The sequence below is a fragment of the Hibiscus syriacus genome, unplaced genomic scaffold (genome assembly GCF_006381635.1).
Source record: "Hibiscus syriacus cultivar Baekdansim isolate YM2019G1 unplaced genomic scaffold, ASM638163v2 tig00110556_pilon, whole genome shotgun sequence".
NCBI classification, from domain to species: Eukaryota; Viridiplantae; Streptophyta; class Magnoliopsida; order Malvales; family Malvaceae; genus Hibiscus; species Hibiscus syriacus.
This window is the reverse complement of record NW_024062779.1, coordinates 3,822,116-3,840,538: the sequence shown is the minus strand read 5'-3', so window position 1 is coordinate 3,840,538 and position 18,423 is coordinate 3,822,116. Positions and strand designations below refer to the sequence as shown.

Below are 18,423 nucleotides of genomic sequence, written 5' to 3'. Positions count from 1 at the left end.
TATTTATTTTTTAAAAATTTTTAATAATAAAAATATTATTCTAAATTGTTTTTTTCTTAAATAAACCATTTTTTTTATTGAAATTATAAAAAACTCTAAAAACTAAAATCTCTCATTTTAATCTCATTATCAACAATCTTTGACCATCTCCGACCACTATTGTCATCGTCGAACGATCACCCACCCATTGCCATTCACCTATCGATCAATTATCATCTTTACAGTGACCAAAAATCTCTAAATCTAAAATCCCAAAAGTTCAAATCTCAAATTTCCAAATTCAATTTCCTAACCCAAACGGTCGTCGGCCATCTTCGACTTTCATCATCGTTGAACGGTTAGATTTTGATTAGAATTACATAGTGGTTAGAATTGTGGCGACAATGTGGCTCGTGAAAATCGAAATCGACTATAATTAATTAAAAACAATGATTATATCCAATGAACCTTTGAATGTTTATTCATGATAAACGGTGATATATTACGATAAAATATCAATAAGGGTTTAATTGATGTCGATGTTGACACCGGTGACGGTCACCATCAGCTTGCTGACTGTTATGGGAAAGGGAAGGGTGTAGGGGAAAGGGGGGAGTGAGGGAGCACGAGGTTAGGGAGCGCACGAGCTGAAGCTACTGTTTTTTTTCTTTTTACAATTTGTTTACTTTAAATAAAATTTTAAAATTATCAGAATGTGACACGTATCACTTAATAGAGACATTTAACAACTGTCAATGTTCGAACACCTTAAAATATAACGTTTAAAACATTATACACATATTTTTAGCAAAAAATTCTTTAAACACAAACATTTTTTGAGACATAATTCGAACACTTATTTTTGTATTTAGCCAAATATAAATAAAAAGAAAATCAAAGATCTGTGGGTTGTATTATTTAAACAAGTTGCATCTTCCCTATGAAAAGGGGCTTAAAGGCTTGCGACCATTGTATCATGTATCGAGCCCGAGTTGCTACTACGATTAAAGGATCTTTGATGCAAAACCATCATCTTCGGTGAACATTTCTTAACAGTACAGCATAACAATAGCCTAACCCAAAAATCATTCCAAGTATCTGCAAAAGTTAAATTACAGCTCGCAGTTTAGTTCCTCAATTCTCAACCCCCTTATTCCCACAAAATTTTAATGTGGTTAAGCAACAATCTGAATGAAATCGGTCGTGAATATATGTAACGGTGTTGCATTCCATCATGCAAACTGATTACAGAAAGAAAATGTGTAAAAAAAAAAAGAAACATTTGATTTAAAGCAACATCGACTCTGGATTCTCAATGTAGCCTTTGAAAGCTTTAAGCCATTCAGCACCAATTGCACCTAAAGTACAGCAAGTCAAGTCGATTGTAAAATTTTTGAGTCAGGTCAGTAATAATCTATTAGGATTCTAACCAAACCACTTACCATCAATAACTCGATGATCACAGCTTAGAGTCACAGACATGTATGAAGCAAAGTTGAATTGGTCAGGACCTGAGCCAGGGATAACCCTCTTCTCAGCTGCAAACCGAACAGTCCAGCTATTATGAAGAAGCAGAAATGATTATGACTTGAAATAGGGCAAAATCAAGGACAACTCTTACCAGACCCAACAGCTAGAATTCCTGCCTGAGGAGGATTAATGATGGCACAGAATTGCTTAATACCAAAGGGCCCTCCCAAGTTAGACACTGTAAATGTGCCTCCCTGCAAAGAAAACCCAGCGTGTGTATAATCCAGATGATGATCATAACATCAATTATTGTAACATGAAACCAATTTCTACCTCATAATCTTCTGGTTTTAAGCTGTTCTCTTTGGCTTTTTGGGCCACCTTCTTGACCTCATCAGCAATTGAGGACAAACCTTTCTTATCAGCATCCTGCAACATGTACAACAAATTATGGTAATGCTAACTGGAAAATTATTACAGGAATGGAACAGCATGAAGTGCAAGCAACTCACCCTGATAACCGGGACGTAAAGTCCATTGTCTGTCTGCACAGCTACATTAATATTCACATTGTTATACCTGTGATGGAAGCAAAAGAAGCATGTCATAACAATATTTCAAATCCATTATGCACTCAAGACTTAAAAAGTTTGCAAGTAATTTATACTCACTGACGAATATAGTCATCTGTCCATGAACTATTGCACTGAGGAACCTTTCGGAGAGCTAATGCAGCAGCCTGTAATTGACAAACGATTTTTACCTTCCAAGTGTATTAAATCTGAAATGTTTTTGTTGAGGTATTCTAATGGCAGTTCAATAGGGAAAAGAAGAATACACACTAATTTTTTACTTGCAAAAATGCTAGACTAGCATATACATAAAGCAGCAATTTCAGAATATTTCCAAAAAAAATTGTTATTTAAAAAAGAATTACAGAATTTCAGGAAAAGGGTTAAAACTTACAAGGATGAAAAGCAAGAAAACATCATGAGATGCGAACTTGACATAATATGGTTTTACTATGTACTTGGAAGCTTAATCAAGAAATGCCATGTTAGATCCACTTTATATTGACAAAAACCTTTAGACCATAACAAAAGTATCAAATGCTGGACAACTAGGTATATTTCAAAGCTAATGCATAGAAGTTGTCTACCTTAATTACAAGATCATTCACAGATATACGCTTTCCACCTGATGCTTCCTGTAATGAGTTGAGTTGGCTCCGCAAACTGAATGTAATGAAACAGTTTATCATTATCAAATCTATCATCAATTTCCTTTTCCCAAGATTGACGCAATATCACTTACTGCATAAGTTTGTCAACACATGTATCCACTGTTAAATAGTAATGCGGGATAGTCTGCTTCGAGAATAGTAAGCGTGATGCTGTGACCTGTCAAAATTTGTAGAACAAGTTGCTCATAAAGCACATTGGTTATGTAACAGACATCCAAAATGGGGAAACAACAAAAGAAGCCGGACAGAAGATATGGAGAGGGGAGACCAACTTCTTTGCACTCTTATGAAAGGAGTGAAGAAATCCAAAAGGTAGCTAGAATTTGAAATTTCATTAGCTACAATCGAATGCTCCTTTCAGAAATAGATGAAATGCTTAATTCTATTTGACAGCCTTGTACTCTCATGAAACTTATAAAAATAATATACATGAGTAAAATACCTTTCTTATCTGAGAATGAGGGATGTCCACATAATCTAAAGATGCAATTTTTGCATCCTTTGTCTTAGGAGTCAGGGCAGGAACTTCCTTTCCGCGTGAAGCTACATGACAAGGAAAGCATTCCAGTAAGCAACAGAAGTGACAATAGTACATAAAAAAGAATACTATTAAAGAATCTCTGAAAGAGAAAAGGATTGTGGGGGTGGAGACAGACATTCTTTACTATGTAGCATTAATTATCAGCTGAGCAAAATAGCAACAGCATCAAACAGTGTAGAACATAAATATGATACCCAAGTAATCTTCAATATCAGCCTTTACAATGTGTCCATCGGGACCTGTTCCTTTGATGCTTGATAGTGGTACCTATATTTGCATCCAAGAAGAAAAAGAAAATTATTAAAAGATTTGGGATAGAAATGATTACGAGCTTAAGGTTTTATCTTGATACAGAACAAGACAATTGCAGTCACAACACATATATCACTAACCTTGTGATCTTCAGCCAATTTTCGAGCAAGAGGACTTGCAAAAATACGATCTTCTGAAGCAGAGGAGGTAGGCTTGGGCTCCGGTAAATGAACTGGTTGCTCAACAGTCTCCTTTGGCGGTGGCGGAGGTGCTGCTGAGTCTTTTGCTGCAGGAGCCCCTGAACCTGATGCTGGAGGACTGTAGTCCTTGAACTTTGCAACATCTTCCTCCTCTTCAACAGTGATGGCAATTATCTACATATAATCAAAAAAAGGAAAAAAAAAACAAGCATTAGCTGCATAAATATACAGATGAATTGTGCATTATTCAGAGAGCAAAAAAGCAATAGACGAAGATCTAAGAGATGCAGAGCCAAGATGCATCTCCACTATTAAGTCAAATCGATTCCCAAATCCATGAGAAATGAATAAAGATAAACGTATACACAATAATCCTCAATATCAATACCTCACCAACTTTGATCTCTTTTGACCCATCTCCCTTTATAATCTTAGCAAGATAGCCTTCTTCCATGCATTCCATCTCAACAGTTGCTTTATCCTTTCAAATAATAAATAAAGTTATAAACAAAATCCTATTTCTAATACAAAGACAGCAAAAAAAGGATAACTCCCATCAGGTGCTACTAGGTAGCCAACAAACAGGAGAATGCCTTACTGTTTCAACTTCACACAACACTTCTCCAGGAGTCACCTTATCACCCTCTTTCTTCAACCACCTTGCAATATTTCCCTGCATTTAGGAAACGGCATGCTAAGAAGGATACTGCCGATATTTTACAATATTTTGGAAAGATTCAGAATGATTCACACCTCTGTCATCGTGGGTGAGAGCGAAGGCATTCCAATCTCTTGGTGAGGAGGAAGGCCTGAAAGCAACTTAAGAATTTTAGCAATATTTAGTAGGTCATGCAATAACAAAATGGAACATTTAACAAACAAGTAACACCTATGGCTATCATTAATGCAGCAGGGTTCAACTTAGAAAACCTTCAATCATCATTACAACTACCATGAGCCCACCCATAAATATACTAACCTCTAGACTAGCAAAAAACACTGGAAAAACCATTCATGCTAACTAAATTCAGCATTATCTAAGAAAGAGCACTGGCAAAACAAAAATAAAAATAAGAAAACATATAGCACTACCTTGTAAAGTAGAAATGAATAATAAACTGTAGTTATGGGGTGTCTCAAATCATAAAAGCAGATAAATCGCATTTCACAACTTGGATACCAGATAAAGATGTTTTGTAATACAAAATATATTACCCAACAGGTAAATTCCTATTATCTGAGGTTCTTGTCAGAAGGGTACTGAGCAAGAGATAGCAAGAATGAATGAAAAAATCTCACAGATAATTCTGGTCTCAATATAGAAGTTTCCATGGAAAACACATCAATAGAGTCATAGTTTGGAATTCAAAATGACCCTTGCAGTTTCATTAGTTAAAACACATTCTCATGGTAGTCACAGGTAAGTGCAAAACTTATTACCATTTGACAAGTAATGGATCCCTAAGAGAACAATACATTATAATTAAAACAATAACCCATACCTGCATCGGATGCAAATCCTCTCCTTGAAAGCACCTGCGAACTGATAACGGACATAGGGAAGGGGTTTAAGTTCTTGTAACGATTAGGAAAACATTAATAGGAAACTTCCAATGAACTGCTGAAAAGAATACCATAGAAGTTCTGTGCTATATACCACACCACCCATTGGAATTCCCAATCTCATTGTTTTCCTAGAAATATTGTTTGTAGATAAACCAAATGATACCTACAGATATGATGTTAAACAGACAGTTGGCCAACTGAATCTTAACTTGAATTAAGAAAATCATGCACAATGAGGAATCAGCTGAAGAAAGAAAAATAATAAAAATGCAAGACTGCGAATTTACTGTTCCACCAATGGGTAATAGAAAGATGAACTTACAGGGTTACGAGCAACAAACTTGGATACAATCTCTCTTTCTGCAGGTGCACCAACTGGGCAGATCTTTGCAACATCTAAATAATAACCAACTTCACTTAACATAACATAAACAAAACAACATCCACTCTGTTATGATTTTAAAACCAGAAAAGAACCTATAGATTGTAATTATATTATCTTAATTAGGAAAAAGCTAGCCGGCAGGCTTTGGAAGCACTTTTTGCACGTCAACATAGTAGACTAAACAAAAATCCTAAGAACAGAAATTATGCTTAAGGATTGTGGAAAACGAGGAATCAGAAAACAGAACATTCTTTATCTCATTGCATCTTTATAAGTACCTTCTCTTTTGCAAACAGAGGATTGTGCTCCATTTGAAAACCAACGAACCAAAACGGCGTGATCATGCCGCGTTAATTTGGGAACATTTCTTAACTGTAATAGCAAAAATTCAAAAGTTAAGTTCAAAAAATTAAATAATTAAAGGATATAACAGATTACAGAGACAAATCATTTCAACCATAATCAATAAAATTATATATTCAAGATGAATCAGCAATTAAATTCATAAATTTCAATCCAAAACTGATGTAAGCATTAAAACAAAGAAACGAATCGAGTAAAGAGAACTGAGAAAATTCGAGCGTTACCTTTCTAGAGTGATTGATGATGTGAGATGCATAAGCCATGATTCTCTTGGCTCCCAATCAAACTACTAAAAAAAGTGGAATAAATATGTGAAGGTTAGGGTTAAGACCGTTCGGGAAGAAAGATCAAACAAAGTAGATCTCACATACCTGTCTAGTTTTTTTAGAAGAATCTAAAAAAAGAAAGTAAAAGAGAGATAGAAGGGAAAACGATCGCTGCCTTTACTTTGGTTTTATGCTTTTGTGATCGCCAGAGGACTTGTGTGATGGGAGAAATAAACGGTCTGGTTAGGGGATCTAAGCGAAGTTCCGTGAGTTACGTTATAGAGGATGATTCAAGTGGAAAGAAAGCTGGCTCTACATGTTTTGGGCTTGATTGTTAGGCGGGCGCCCACTTTCGTAGATTTGACCAGCAATTTTTGTTCCCTGTGCAACCTTACTAACTATATTAGTATTGTTTTAAGCACGAAGAGAGTGATATAGTGATTAAAAATTTAGGCTTAATATAAAAATAAAAATAAATGCATAAATTATGTTTAAAAAATGTTTTAATACTTAAAAGAATTTTTAGTTAAAAATATGTATATAGCGTTTTCTCGCTTATATTTTTAGATGTCTACCGTTTACTTTTAAAATTTTAATAATAAAAATATTATTTTTAATTTAAAAAATTAATTTATTTACAAAATCCCAACTTTTTACTAAAACAATCGACGGCCATCATCGTCGTCGTCGAATATTTGAGTTTTGATTAGAATTGTTTGTTTAGGGGGGTCTTCTGTTTTTTATTTTTTAAAATAAATTCTCATAATATGATACGTGTCATTTAACTGATATATTTAATGGCAGTTAACATTAGAACACCTAAAAGTATAACGTTTGAAACATTAGGTACATATTTTTAGCACACAAAAAATCTTTAGACATTAAAACATTTTTCGAGGCATAGTTCAAACATTTACTTTTGTATTAAGCCAAAAATATATCAAAGTGAAAAAATCAATAGCAATTTTTTTTATATTGATAAGAAATCAAATTATTCAAAATGTTAAACGCGAAATACAAAATTTTTAATTATTAAAAATTAATATTTAGGTAATATTATTATTTAGAAGGATATTGATTACCCATTTCATTATTTGTATTAACTATTAACCCTTTTAAAAAAAAACCAAAAAATCATAAAAAAAAGGGGCCAGCAGCTACGTAACAAACATTAGCTTCTTCTTGGTGTTCTAGGGTTTATAGCTTGGGAGAGACACACAAATCGAGAAGGGGTATAATGGGGAACCAGAAACAAAAATGGACGGCGGAGGAAGAAGAGGCTCTTCTGGCAGGAATCACCAAACACGGTCCTGGAAAGTGGAAGAACATCCTTAAAGATCCCGAATTTGCCCCTTTCCTCACTCACCGCTCCAATATTGACCTCAAGGTTCTTCCTCTTTTCGCCTGTCTCGAGTCGATTACTGGATTTGAAGACGTTTTAGTTTTTTTTATCAAATGTTATATCTGCCCTGTTTTCTTTTTTGGTTATAGGGTTTCTTTTGTTATAAGTGTTTTTTTTTAATCGTTTTACTTGAGACGATATTTGACATCAAGAAACCTTGGCTGTGAGTGACGTTAGATTAGTTGAATGGTGATAGGTTAAGTTAGAAGAAGTTTTGGAATATTTGTACAATGCACGTGCTTAAAGCTTGAACTATTAATCATTTAACCCTAATTCATATTCATGTTAAGTGATATTGCATAATGAAAGTTTTTCTCTTCATGATATCGAATATTTAAGCTTGCTCTAGTCTTGGAAGTATTTCAGAATTTGTTGTGGATTTATTGCATTGATAGGTGATATAAGGTTTAATGGATCATGGTCATTAAGAAACCTATATTTTCATGGCTGTTAAAACTCACTACTGAAGAGAAAATGTTTATCTTATTCTAGTTATCTATATCCTTAAGATTGAAGCTTGGTTTTGGTGAATATTAATTTCTTCCTGTTCTGTTGTGGTCAAACAATACAGTTTTCTCATTTCTGCTCTCATTTGCAGGATAAATGGCGGAATTTGAGTGTCAGTACTAATACTCAAACCGCCAGAGACAAATCAAGAGCACCCAAAGTAAAAGGCATCGTTGATTCCCTCCCCAACACACCCAATCTTTTGCTCCAGCTGCTTCACATTGCTCTCATTTGCAGGATAAATGGCGGAATTTGAGTGTCAGTACTAATACTCAAACCGCCAGAGACAAATCAAGAGCACCCAAAGTAAAAGGCATCGTTGATTCCCTCCCCAACACACCCAATTCTTTTGCTCCAGCTGCTTCACATTCTCTCAGTGTGACTACCGATGCTGGTGTGGGTGATTCTTCAAATAACAGCTTAGATGGGAAGAATGCTCCTAGTTTTGTATTCTATTCTTTCTGTTATCCGTCTAAAAGACATTTGTGTTGATTACTAATCTTCTCATATCTAGTTGCGATAAGTGGAATAAAACAGATGACATCCCGAAAGCTTTTTGGATATGTAATAGGGAAGATTTGGTTTTCCATGGTCAATTAGAAATATGATATATGTATGAGGTTTTTTTTATTTTGTTTCTGATTATGGTTTGCATTTCATTTCATACTTTTCTTTTCTATCAATAATATGTATATTTTTTTTGTTTCATAATTTTGAATGTCAAGCGTTGATAAGTTAAAGTTGAATTTTTACTTTTGATTTCATAGTTTTTCTGTGGTTTCCAAATCGATGCTGCACTGCTTTGCAAGTTTACGGGAACACCATTTTATATGATTACTATAGTCTAATCCATTAATTTTTTTTAGATGCAGAGAGCTCATGTTGCTTTGTGTTAAAGTTGCTTGATAAATATGTTATGTTCCCTTCTTCACTAGTTACTTGATGCTATTTCTCTTTTTTTACCAGGTATAACACAATGATTTTTGAAGCCCTTTCAACAATTAAAGACACAAATGGACATGATATAAGTGCAATTGTAAGCTACATTGAGGTGAGATGGAATTTGTTTATTCTTTTTGAAACTGTAATATCTATGTTTTATCCTTAAAATTTTGAAACTGTATACGTTTTATCCTTAAAATTTCGAAACTGTATATGTTATATCCTGTGGTGCCTTTTCTCTTCCTTTCGTGTGTGTGTATTGATCTAGTCTTTGCTTTCTATATATCTATGCATATTTAGAAATATGGATATTAACTGTGTGGATTAAATGCTGCAGCAAAGGCACGAGGTTCCGCCAAATTTTAGAAGGTTACTAGGTTCAAGGCTGAGAAGACTTGTTTCTCAAGGCAAAGTGGAAAAGGTAATTGTGATTCTAAAATGAGTAATATACCTTTGACTGCCTTATGTTTGTGTGTGTGTGGGGTCATCTGGAGTGTGCTAAACATGATGAAAAACCCCTTTCAACGGCTGGCAATTTCCCATGCTAATCTAAACTTTAAAGATTGCAGGAAATGGAACAGAACATAGTTAAGTTGTTCAAGTTTTTAATTCTTTTCTGCACAATCACATTAGTTGAACTGCATAAGGGTCTCTAGATTGACGTCCAGAATTGCATTCTCCAATCTCTTTATGAAGAAGACTTTTGACTCCATTCTTGAAGATCTCCCTCTGCTTATGCATTTAAAGATGACCATTAGCATATCGATTCTGGGGATGTTCATTATAGACTGATTTAATGGAAATTTTGATTTTATGGTGGATGTTTTTAAAGCTTGCATATTCTTACTCATGTCTGAACAATCCAATGCAGGCACAAAATTGTTACAAGATCAAAGAAGATACCTTGATAGGAACAGAAACGCCTATCCCTAAACAAAAAAATATACGTTTACGGCAGAATTTCGGTGCAGGGAGTTCTGGTGAAACAGTAGAAGCAGCAGCAATTACAGCTGCCTATAAAGTTGTTGAAGCTGAAAATAAATCATTTTTAGCCGCTGAGGCCATGAAGGAGGCAGAAAGAGTCTCCAAAATGGCAGAGGATACGGATTCTATGCTTCAGCTAGTGAAAGAAATATATGAACAATGTATGAGAAGCTGCACCTTCTTTCTATTTCGTGGGCATATGGTTCCCCCCCCCCCTACCCTGGTACCTAATTATAAATTATTTTCTCATGTTCTTGCAGGTTCGCGAGGCGAAACAGTTCTTTTGGCTTGAGTCTTAGCTTCCTAGGATGTAATTTGTCTTTCTTCCGTTTTATAATTTTGGAATCTTTGTATGTATGTGAATTGTGAATCCATTGATCTTGTTGAATGAAGCAATGCATTTGTGACCATTCAAGATCCATGATGAATCATGTAGTTTAGTATGTTACAGGTTTTATCGTACACGCTCAATCAGTTTTGACTTTTGGAAGCAACATTTATTTCGGGGGAATGAATGTACATTTTAGAATCATAATAATGAATATACTCTTTTAGCCTTATCCCATGACATTGGCAATGAACCTACATTTCAATGGATACTAGGGATGGACCTATGATATCTAGATTGGAATGGAACATCAGGTATGCAGGTGTATGGTACGAGTTCATTTTTTAAATATTTAAGAGATCATATTTTATATGGGCTATTTTGAAATTATACAAGTTTATAAGAGTGCGTCACACATCGATTTATATTTAATGTTCTGACAGTGTATAAATTCTTACTAGGTGAGTTATGTGCTGTTACCTATCAACAATTTTAATTAAAGATTAAAAAGTTCAATTATTTATATCTGTTTGTAGGGATAAAGTAATTTTAGTCTTGGAATTTGGTAATTTTTTTTTTCAATTTGGCCTTTTGAATTGTTTACACTATGAGAGTGTGCTTTATAAAATATCAATGTCCCGTAATCACAAGGACTAAAAATGTCAAAATTTAAACTGAGGGGCTATTGGGGACCATAAAAAACTTTCAAGATCTAAAATTGTTTTATCCCCTGCTTTTAGGAGTTTTTAATGACGTATTAACACAATAATTGTTATTAATATGCAGATTTATACACTCATAGTATGTCAGATAAAAATCGAATTAGTATCATGTTCAAATGTCTTATTATTGTTTTTTATACTTAAAAACACTTAGAAAATAATTTATGACAAATTATTTATAGAATCGTAAAATATAAATTTTAACAACTTAAAACATTTAAAAATTCATGTTATATCAAAATCAATGGTCGTTTCAACGATCAATTTTCATATTTTTTCTCTTCATATAAGAGACAAATATACACATTTTAATTGTTTGAGAACTTGTAAATTTTGGTACCTTTCAGGCTGCTTTATAATGGTTGATAGCAACAAATTTTATGTCCACCTACAGAAACCCCAAATCATAATCCCAATGGAAATGCACCTCCTGAGAGAGAGCTAGCACTTGATGCTCTAGCTCGAGAGGTTCAAGAGTCCCTTGGACTTGAGAAGAGGCACGTTTTTGGAATCTTAGCCTGAGGTTCAAGAGTCCCTATTGAAGCTCCAACACCTTTATCTGAAGTCAAGTAGGAACCATACAATCTTCCAACCATGTATGAATGGATCACTTGTGATATTGACTTTGACGAGATGTGCACAGAGGTTTCTAAACTTCTGGAAAATAATTATGATGAGGATGATGAGAATATGTTTAGGTTTAACTATTCAAAGGAGTTTCTACGTTAGGCTCTCCGTCCTCCTGGTTAATTTAAGAGCTGGCACATTGGTGTCTGTGTTAAAAGTTCCAAGAAGTTGGTTGCTGTAATTACACGTGTTCCGGCAAGAAACCTAATCCATGATGACATTTTTACCATGGCAGAGGTTAATTTTTTTATGTGTTCGTAAGAAGCTCAGGTCAAAAAGACTTGCTCCTGTCATGATTTAAGAGGTTACAAGGAGGGTTCACTTGGAGATATATGGCAAGCAGCGTATGCTGTTGGAATTATTATTTCCGACACCGATAACTTCTTGTCAATATTGGCATAGATCCTTGGATCCAAAGAAGTTGATTGAAGTTGGATTTTCTAGACTTGGTCCGAGGATGACAATGAGTCGGACGGTTAAGCTTTGCAAGCTACCTGATTCAGCAACCACACTAGAGCTCAACACAATGGAGGCTTCACGGTGTTCAAGATAACTTTTGGGTTTCGAGTTGCTGATATTTGGGCTCAAATTAGCCCATTTTAAGTCCAAAAGAAGTTTAGAAACTCCAAAACTCTATCATTGAGATAAACTAAACAAATCTCCCTGCCAAGAATAAATGAAATAGCCATAGATAGTCAGTGGAGAAGACAAGTCATATCTGGGCTCTTTATTTGCTTTATTGGCTTGGAAGAACTGTTCATTGCTACCCGACTAATCAAATTCCACTAGTAGGGAATGATGTGGGTTATAAAACACAAACTTTAAAATTACGTAATGAACATAGACCCAATAAAAAAAAACTAAACAAAAGAGTGAACAAAAATAGTAATAGTAGAAATATACTCAAACCCCAGTTCTAGACTTCTAGTTTATTGCTCATTCCAATTGATTATATATGTATATGCTCATTGAATTATAAATCTAAAAACATTAGAATTAATTTATAGATATAAAATTCATTTTTTTATTAATCCGAAGTAAATACATGCCAATATCTGTTCAAATAATATTCTCAATCTTTTAACATTGAAGGCTCACACTTCTGACATCTATGGTGTTCGGATCCGGGTCCTCAAAGAATAACAACAATTTTTTTACTACGGAATCCACTTGGTTCGTGCATAAACCTAAAAATCTTACATTTATTTTTACTTTTAATCTTGTTTTAACTATCGACAACAGTTTAAAATATATATATGAAATCTATCCAATTATAAATCAATTATTAAATTTATTGTTTACAACAAGTCAACAAAAATTGTTGCTGGCAACATCCTTCGTATAATTCTAAAAATCTAAAAATATGAAAGTGTGTTTTAAGTTGAAATTCTGTTATAAAATAAAGTCATCACTAATATTGTATCAATTTTAAATATTATTTCCTTTCAAATTATGTACAAAAACTGTGGAATAAATAAATAAATAAAAATGAAATAACCAATTTATATTAAAAATATTTTTTAATATAACCACCGGTATCGAATTATAAACACCGAACAAATCTAGGGATCTGACTTCTTAATTCTTAAACTGAAGCTGTGGTCTTAATTGTAACAAAGAAAGAAAAGGAAGGGCAAAGAGGGGAAATCAGTAATAGAATACGGATATGAGACATCCATCACACTAATCAAAACCTAAAAGAGAAACGCTTCAGATTCGCTGCTTTGCTTTGCGTTTACTATCGACGCTCTCTTCTTTCTTTAGGTTTCTATCTCGAAACTCCACGGCGCAGATCCGAGGAGTTTGGGAAACCCTATCTTCCCCCTAAATATCAACCGAAAAAGGCTCCAATAAAACTACCCCTTTTCTCCTCACTCCTCAACAAACCCACTTTCCCACCCATAATACACTCTTTCATTTCTCTCTCCTTTGCTCTTTTCATCAGCTTCAAGGTTGCCCTCTCTTCCTGTTTTTATTCCTTTTTATTTTATTTCATCTGTTGTTCTAGTTTTGAATGATTGATATCCTTCTGTTTTCTGTTTTAGTTTCTTTTATTGTTGAATATGTTTTCATGTTAATTGTATTTAGCTTTACTGTTTGGGATATGGGTTTGATCTGTTTTACTTGTGTATTTGTTGGGTTTTTGTTTTTGAGATTGATTAGTTCTTGTTAAATGATTTTGGGTTCCTTTTCCCTTGAAAATTTGGTTATTTTTCTTTGTTCTTCGAGATTTGAGAAATTAACAAATTTAGACTCTTCTGCTAAGTTTGATCCTGAAAAGAAGAAAGCTGTTGGATATATAATAGGGAAGAAGGAAAAAATAGTTCTTATTTGTATCTTAGATTCCAAAGAGTAGAAATTTTGAAAGATTTTTGTTATCGGAGCTTCTCTCTATAAATAGCCCTTGCGTTGCGTGCTTATTATGAACAGATCCTAACTATATCATTGCAACTTCCAGCTTTGGGTTTGATGTCTTTCAATTAGTTGAGTAAGATGATTGGTGGTAAAGGAAAAACAAAAACATTATCAATTTATGATGCTAAATGCCCGAAGATAGTTCAGTTTTAATGCTAATGGTTGGTGTAATCCGAGGCTGAGTTTAAACTTGTGGTATTTATTTATCAGAGTTGAAAGGTGTATTTATTGGCACTGTTTGAATGGATTAGAGTTAGACAGCGGTTCTAACATTTTTATTAACTAACACTTTCTTAATGAAGCCCTTCATACCGACTAAGTTATGCCAATAGTAATAGAGGGTTGTTCATCCATAAACCTATCTATATATAAATGGATGTATAATAAACTAAAAATGATTTACTCATTTATATATCAGAACATATGTATGGTTAACAAAGAATATTTACTTATTATCTATTTAACTACTTATAACTGATAATTTGGTGCACCTGAGGGCTGAGACTGTGCTTTCAGTATGTTTCTTATGTATAAATATTTAGATGTTTGGTGATACTAGCGTTAAAACTTTCTTCCAAGATCTTGACCCTGAGTGAATTTTGGAGAGATAGGCAATATGGTGTGTGGTGGTAAAGTTTTGGGATCCAAATACCAGACCATATGTCTCTTTGTATATCTTCTCCAAATACTAAATCAGAAGATAATGCTTGTGCTTCTTTCCCTATGGTGTGCAAGTTTGGCTCTTCTGTTACATGTTCTCAATATGGAAAAAAGCTCTGGCCTTTACCGTCATTCGAAAGTTTCAATATTACTTCTTGGAGATTATATCTTTTGGTGGTTGTATACTATGCAACATAGAGATTTTATCCGAATCCTGCCTGCTTAATGAATTTTAACAGTAACCTGCTGTATCTTTTGATCCGAAAGCTATGATTCCAATTTAGAGGATCATATAAACTTGTAAGATTATTCTTTCTTCCCTCTGCACAGTCATGGCAGGTTCGGCACCGGAAGGATCCCTATTTGACGGTCGCCAATATGATCAGAAAATGACTGATTTGTAAGTGTTTGGTTTATAGATTGCGTACGATCTAGCCTTCACAATTTTTTCATTTGAAGTTGGGGGGGGGATTGCTATCTTGTTTACAACTTGCTGATTCTTGTTTCTGGTTAAATTCAAATGGAACAGGCTTCAAACTGATGGAGATGATTTTTTCACAAGTTATGATGAAGTTTATGACAGTTTTGATGCAATGGGACTTCAAGAGAACCTTCTGAGGGGTATCTATGCATATGGTATGTGGTCTGCCACTTTTAGGTCCTCTTTCTACAGGTTGTATTTGATGAATTCTTGCTGAATTCTTATTATCTTGTCCAAAATATTTTCCAAGGTTTTGAGAAGCCTTCTGCAATTCAGCAACGTGGTATTGTTCCATTTTGCAAGGGTCTTGATGTTATTCAGCAGGCACAATCTGGAACTGGGAAGACAGCTACTTTCTGCTCTGGAATTTTACAGCAACTTGATTATGGTATTGTCCAATGTCAGGCTCTGGTTTTGGCACCCACTAGGGAGTTGGCCCAGCAGATTGAGAAGGTAATGCGGGCACTTGGCGATTATCTTGGTGTTAAGGTCCACGCTTGTGTTGGTGGAACAAGTGTTCGTGAGGATCAGCGCATTCTTCAAAGTGGTGTTCATGTTGTTGTCGGCACACCCGGCCGTGTCTTTGATATGCTGAGGAGGCAGTCACTTCGCCCAGATTATATTAAGATGTTTGTCCTGGATGAGGCTGATGAAATGCTTTCCCGTGGTTTTAAGGATCAGGTTGTTATTTCATCTTTTTATGCTTCCTTTAAGTGATTTTTAAATTGGAAAAAATTGTTTCTTTTATATATATATATATATTTTGTGCTCTGATAATGACATGTTTATCAGATCTATGATATCTTCCAACTGCTGCCAGCTAAGATTCAGGTTGGAGTATTTTCTGCTACAATGCCACCTGAAGCCCTTGAGATCACTAGGAAGTTCATGAACAAACCTGTGAGAATTTTGGTTAAGCGTGATGAGCTCACCCTTGAGGGTATCAAACAGTTTTATGTGAATGTTGAAAAGGAGGATTGGAAGCTTGAAACTCTTTGTGATCTCTATGAGACCCTTGCCATCACCCAGAGTGTCATCTTTGTGAACACAAGACGCAAGGTTGACTGGCTGACTGACAAGATGCGTAGCCGTGACCACACAGTTTCTGCAACCCATGGAGACATGGACCAGAATACTCGTGACATCATCATGCGAGAATTCCGCTCTGGTTCTTCTCGTGTTCTCATCACTACTGATCTCCTTGCACGTGGTATTGATGTGCAGCAAGTCTCCCTTGTTATAAACTATGATCTGCCTACTCAACCAGAAAACTACCTCCACCGTATCGGACGAAGCGGAAGGTTTGGAAGAAAAGGTGTGGCCATCAACTTTGTGACGAACGATGATGAAAGAATGCTGTATGACATCCAGAAGTTCTACAATGTGATAATCGAGGAGCTGCCATCAAACGTTGCTGATCTCCTTTGATAAGGTTTCGTTTTTTAACCACTGTTAGGCAAAGCGTTTTGTTGTTTTTGCAAAGTCGTATTTAGCGTGCACTCTTCTTGTTTTTCCTTTTTTTTTGGGTGTGTGTGCTTTCTAGCGTCTTAAGTTAATGTTCCTGAACATATTTGACCGTTTTAATGATATGCACATTAGCCGACATAATGAATTGATTGCAGCCAGCCAGCTAATGCTGATTATTATTATTTAGATTGGTTGACCCTTGTAGTGTAACCCCTCTTCACTTCCATCTAGTATTATTATTTCAGCCGGTGTGAAGGTGATTAAATAACGGGACAATGGCCTCACTACTAAACGATAGGTTTTATTTTCATGGAGTCGGTGATTACACCTTGATTTCAGGAATGTATAAAATCCAATCTTGCAAAGGAAACTGATGATTTATATGGTGAATGTGCTTGGAGAGTAGGAAAGAGTAGGAGTAATTTCCTCTGATTTTGTGTTGGTGAAGCAAGGAATTAATAATCAATACGATCCTTGTTTATATGGATCTCTTGAAATACCAAAGGAGTTGTCTAGCTAGATGGCTATTGGTGAGAGACCGTTGTTGGATTTAAATTTACAGTACAAGGAGAATTTAATGGAATAATTAAGTTTACAGTACAAAGAGAATTTAATAGAATAATGTTTACTAACCAAGTGTCAAATCAGGAGCGGGCACTCAAACTTGGTCCACTTGCCAAGGCATCGATCTAAAACATTGTTTCAAAAATCGGACCGGCCGGTTTAACCGGAAATCGCTATCTAGTCCGATTTAATATACACCGGTTGAACTGTTATTAGTGAACCGGTCGGAACTACTGAACCGTTCAAACCGAACCGGCTGAAAATTGGAAAAAAACGGAAAAAACCGTCAATTTTATTTTTTTTTTAAAAAATTAAACCAAACGACGTCGTTTGTTAAACTAGTCAAGTCGAACTCGAGTATTGCTGAGCTCGACTCGAACTTGAAAACTTTAAAAGTAAGCTCAACTCGACTCAAACTCACAAGCTAAAAATTATCAAGTTCAACTCGAACTCGAAATATAATATTGAAACTTTAACTCGAAAAGGTTTGAACTCAAAAAAAAAATTAGAAGCTCGATTGAAGCCTAAAATTCGAGCTTGATTGAAGTGAAAGAATAATTCACTCAATGCTCACCAAAAGGCTCCATGATTTTGAATGCCAAATTACCTCTATTATTTATAGAAGTTAGTTGGAATGCTCTTTTATGTTTCTTAGCCATGTATGATTGTTTTTAAAAAAATTAAACCAAACAATATTATTTTGTTATGATTTTTTTATCCCCAAATTTATTTTTTAATTATAGTTATATAATTATATTTATTATTTAATATATTTTACCTTAATTATTATGTTGTAGTTAATTTGAATCATTTTGTTTCACTTGATTTTATGGTTTTTAACTTATATATGTTATGACTTGCTTTGAATATGACTTGTGATATAAAAAATTATTTTTTATTAAATATTTTTGGTATTTTTATTTAATTTTTTAAATAATTATGATATCATTCGATTCTTTTGATCGGTCGAACCGGTTTAACCAATTGAACCAATAAACCGATAGTATGATGGTTCGCTAACCGATCCGATTCTAAAAACCATGATCCACAATCAATATG

General features: G+C 34.5%; 3 protein-coding genes and 1 non-coding gene across 5 annotated transcripts; 3 read left to right on the top strand and 1 right to left on the bottom strand.

Annotated features, from left to right (window-relative positions):
• Positions 1-1,107: 1,107 nt before the first annotated feature.
• On the bottom strand, positions 1,108-6,479 carry LOC120131612 (dihydrolipoyllysine-residue acetyltransferase component 2 of pyruvate dehydrogenase complex, mitochondrial-like). 2 transcript variants are annotated; one of them, XM_039148567.1, is made up of 20 exons: positions 6,371-6,477; positions 6,224-6,288; positions 5,915-6,008; positions 5,574-5,647; positions 5,320-5,414; positions 5,188-5,228; positions 4,439-4,494; positions 4,284-4,358; positions 4,074-4,166; positions 3,626-3,859; positions 3,428-3,500; positions 3,135-3,235; positions 2,764-2,849; positions 2,609-2,684; positions 2,121-2,188; positions 1,962-2,028; positions 1,783-1,878; positions 1,601-1,703; positions 1,422-1,517; positions 1,108-1,337 (listed from the first exon to the last, which is right to left on the bottom strand). In XM_039148567.1, exons 2-20 carry the CDS (start codon positions 6,260-6,262, stop codon positions 1,267-1,269), a joined length of 1,638 nt encoding a protein of 545 aa, XP_039004498.1. In that variant the 5' UTR covers positions 6,263-6,288; positions 6,371-6,477; the 3' UTR covers positions 1,108-1,266. The 2 variants fall into 2 exon arrangements, with proteins under 2 accessions (XP_039004498.1, XP_039004499.1); XM_039148568.1 differs by having other exon boundaries at positions 5,574-5,617; positions 6,224-6,479.
• An 874-nt stretch (positions 6,480-7,353) lies between these two features.
• Positions 7,354-10,510, top strand: LOC120131617 (telomere repeat-binding factor 4-like). Its single transcript, XM_039148571.1, has 6 exons — positions 7,354-7,652; positions 8,412-8,617; positions 9,141-9,225; positions 9,454-9,537; positions 9,988-10,261; positions 10,361-10,510. Exons 1-6 carry the CDS (start codon positions 7,503-7,505, stop codon positions 10,390-10,392), a joined length of 831 nt encoding a protein of 276 aa, XP_039004502.1. The 5' UTR covers positions 7,354-7,502; the 3' UTR covers positions 10,393-10,510.
• Positions 10,511-13,477: 2,967 nt separating this feature from the next.
• LOC120131615 (eukaryotic initiation factor 4A-2-like) lies at positions 13,478-16,941 on the top strand. Its single transcript, XM_039148569.1, has 5 exons — positions 13,478-13,729; positions 15,183-15,252; positions 15,382-15,488; positions 15,584-16,014; positions 16,126-16,941. The coding sequence occupies exons 2-5, from the start codon at positions 15,185-15,187 to the stop codon at positions 16,759-16,761; spliced, it is 1,242 nt and encodes a 413-aa protein (XP_039004500.1). The 5' UTR covers positions 13,478-13,729; positions 15,183-15,184; the 3' UTR covers positions 16,762-16,941.
• LOC120131909 lies at positions 14,847-14,948 on the top strand. Its single transcript, XR_005516962.1, has one exon. It is a non-coding gene; the product is annotated as a small nucleolar RNA snoR98 (small nucleolar RNA).
• Positions 16,942-18,423: the final 1,482 nt, after the last annotated feature.

Coding starts and splice junctions, on each gene's coding strand:
- LOC120131612 (XM_039148567.1), bottom strand. CDS start 6,262: ATGGCTTATGCATCTCACATCATCAATCACTCTAGAAAG. Junction 2,029..2,120: donor ACAGATGACTATATTCGTCA/GTGAGTATAAAT, acceptor CTTCCATCACAG/GTATAACAATGTGAATATTA. Junction 1,518..1,600: donor AATTCTAGCTGTTGGGTCTG/GTAAGAGTTGTC, acceptor TTCGGTTTGCAG/CTGAGAAGAGGGTTATCCCT.
- LOC120131615 (XM_039148569.1), top strand. CDS start 15,185: ATGGCAGGTTCGGCACCGGAAGGATCCCTATTTGACGGTCGCCAATAT. Junction 15,253..15,381: donor GATCAGAAAATGACTGATTT/GTAAGTGTTTGG, acceptor CAAATGGAACAG/GCTTCAAACTGATGGAGATG. Junction 16,015..16,125: donor CCCGTGGTTTTAAGGATCAG/GTTGTTATTTCA, acceptor CATGTTTATCAG/ATCTATGATATCTTCCAACT.
- LOC120131617 (XM_039148571.1), top strand. CDS start 7,503: ATGGGGAACCAGAAACAAAAATGGACGGCGGAGGAAGAAGAGGCTCTT. Junction 8,618..9,140: donor GATGGGAAGAATGCTCCTAG/TTTTGTATTCTA, acceptor TTTTTTTACCAG/GTATAACACAATGATTTTTG. Junction 9,538..9,987: donor CTCAAGGCAAAGTGGAAAAG/GTAATTGTGATT, acceptor AATCCAATGCAG/GCACAAAATTGTTACAAGAT.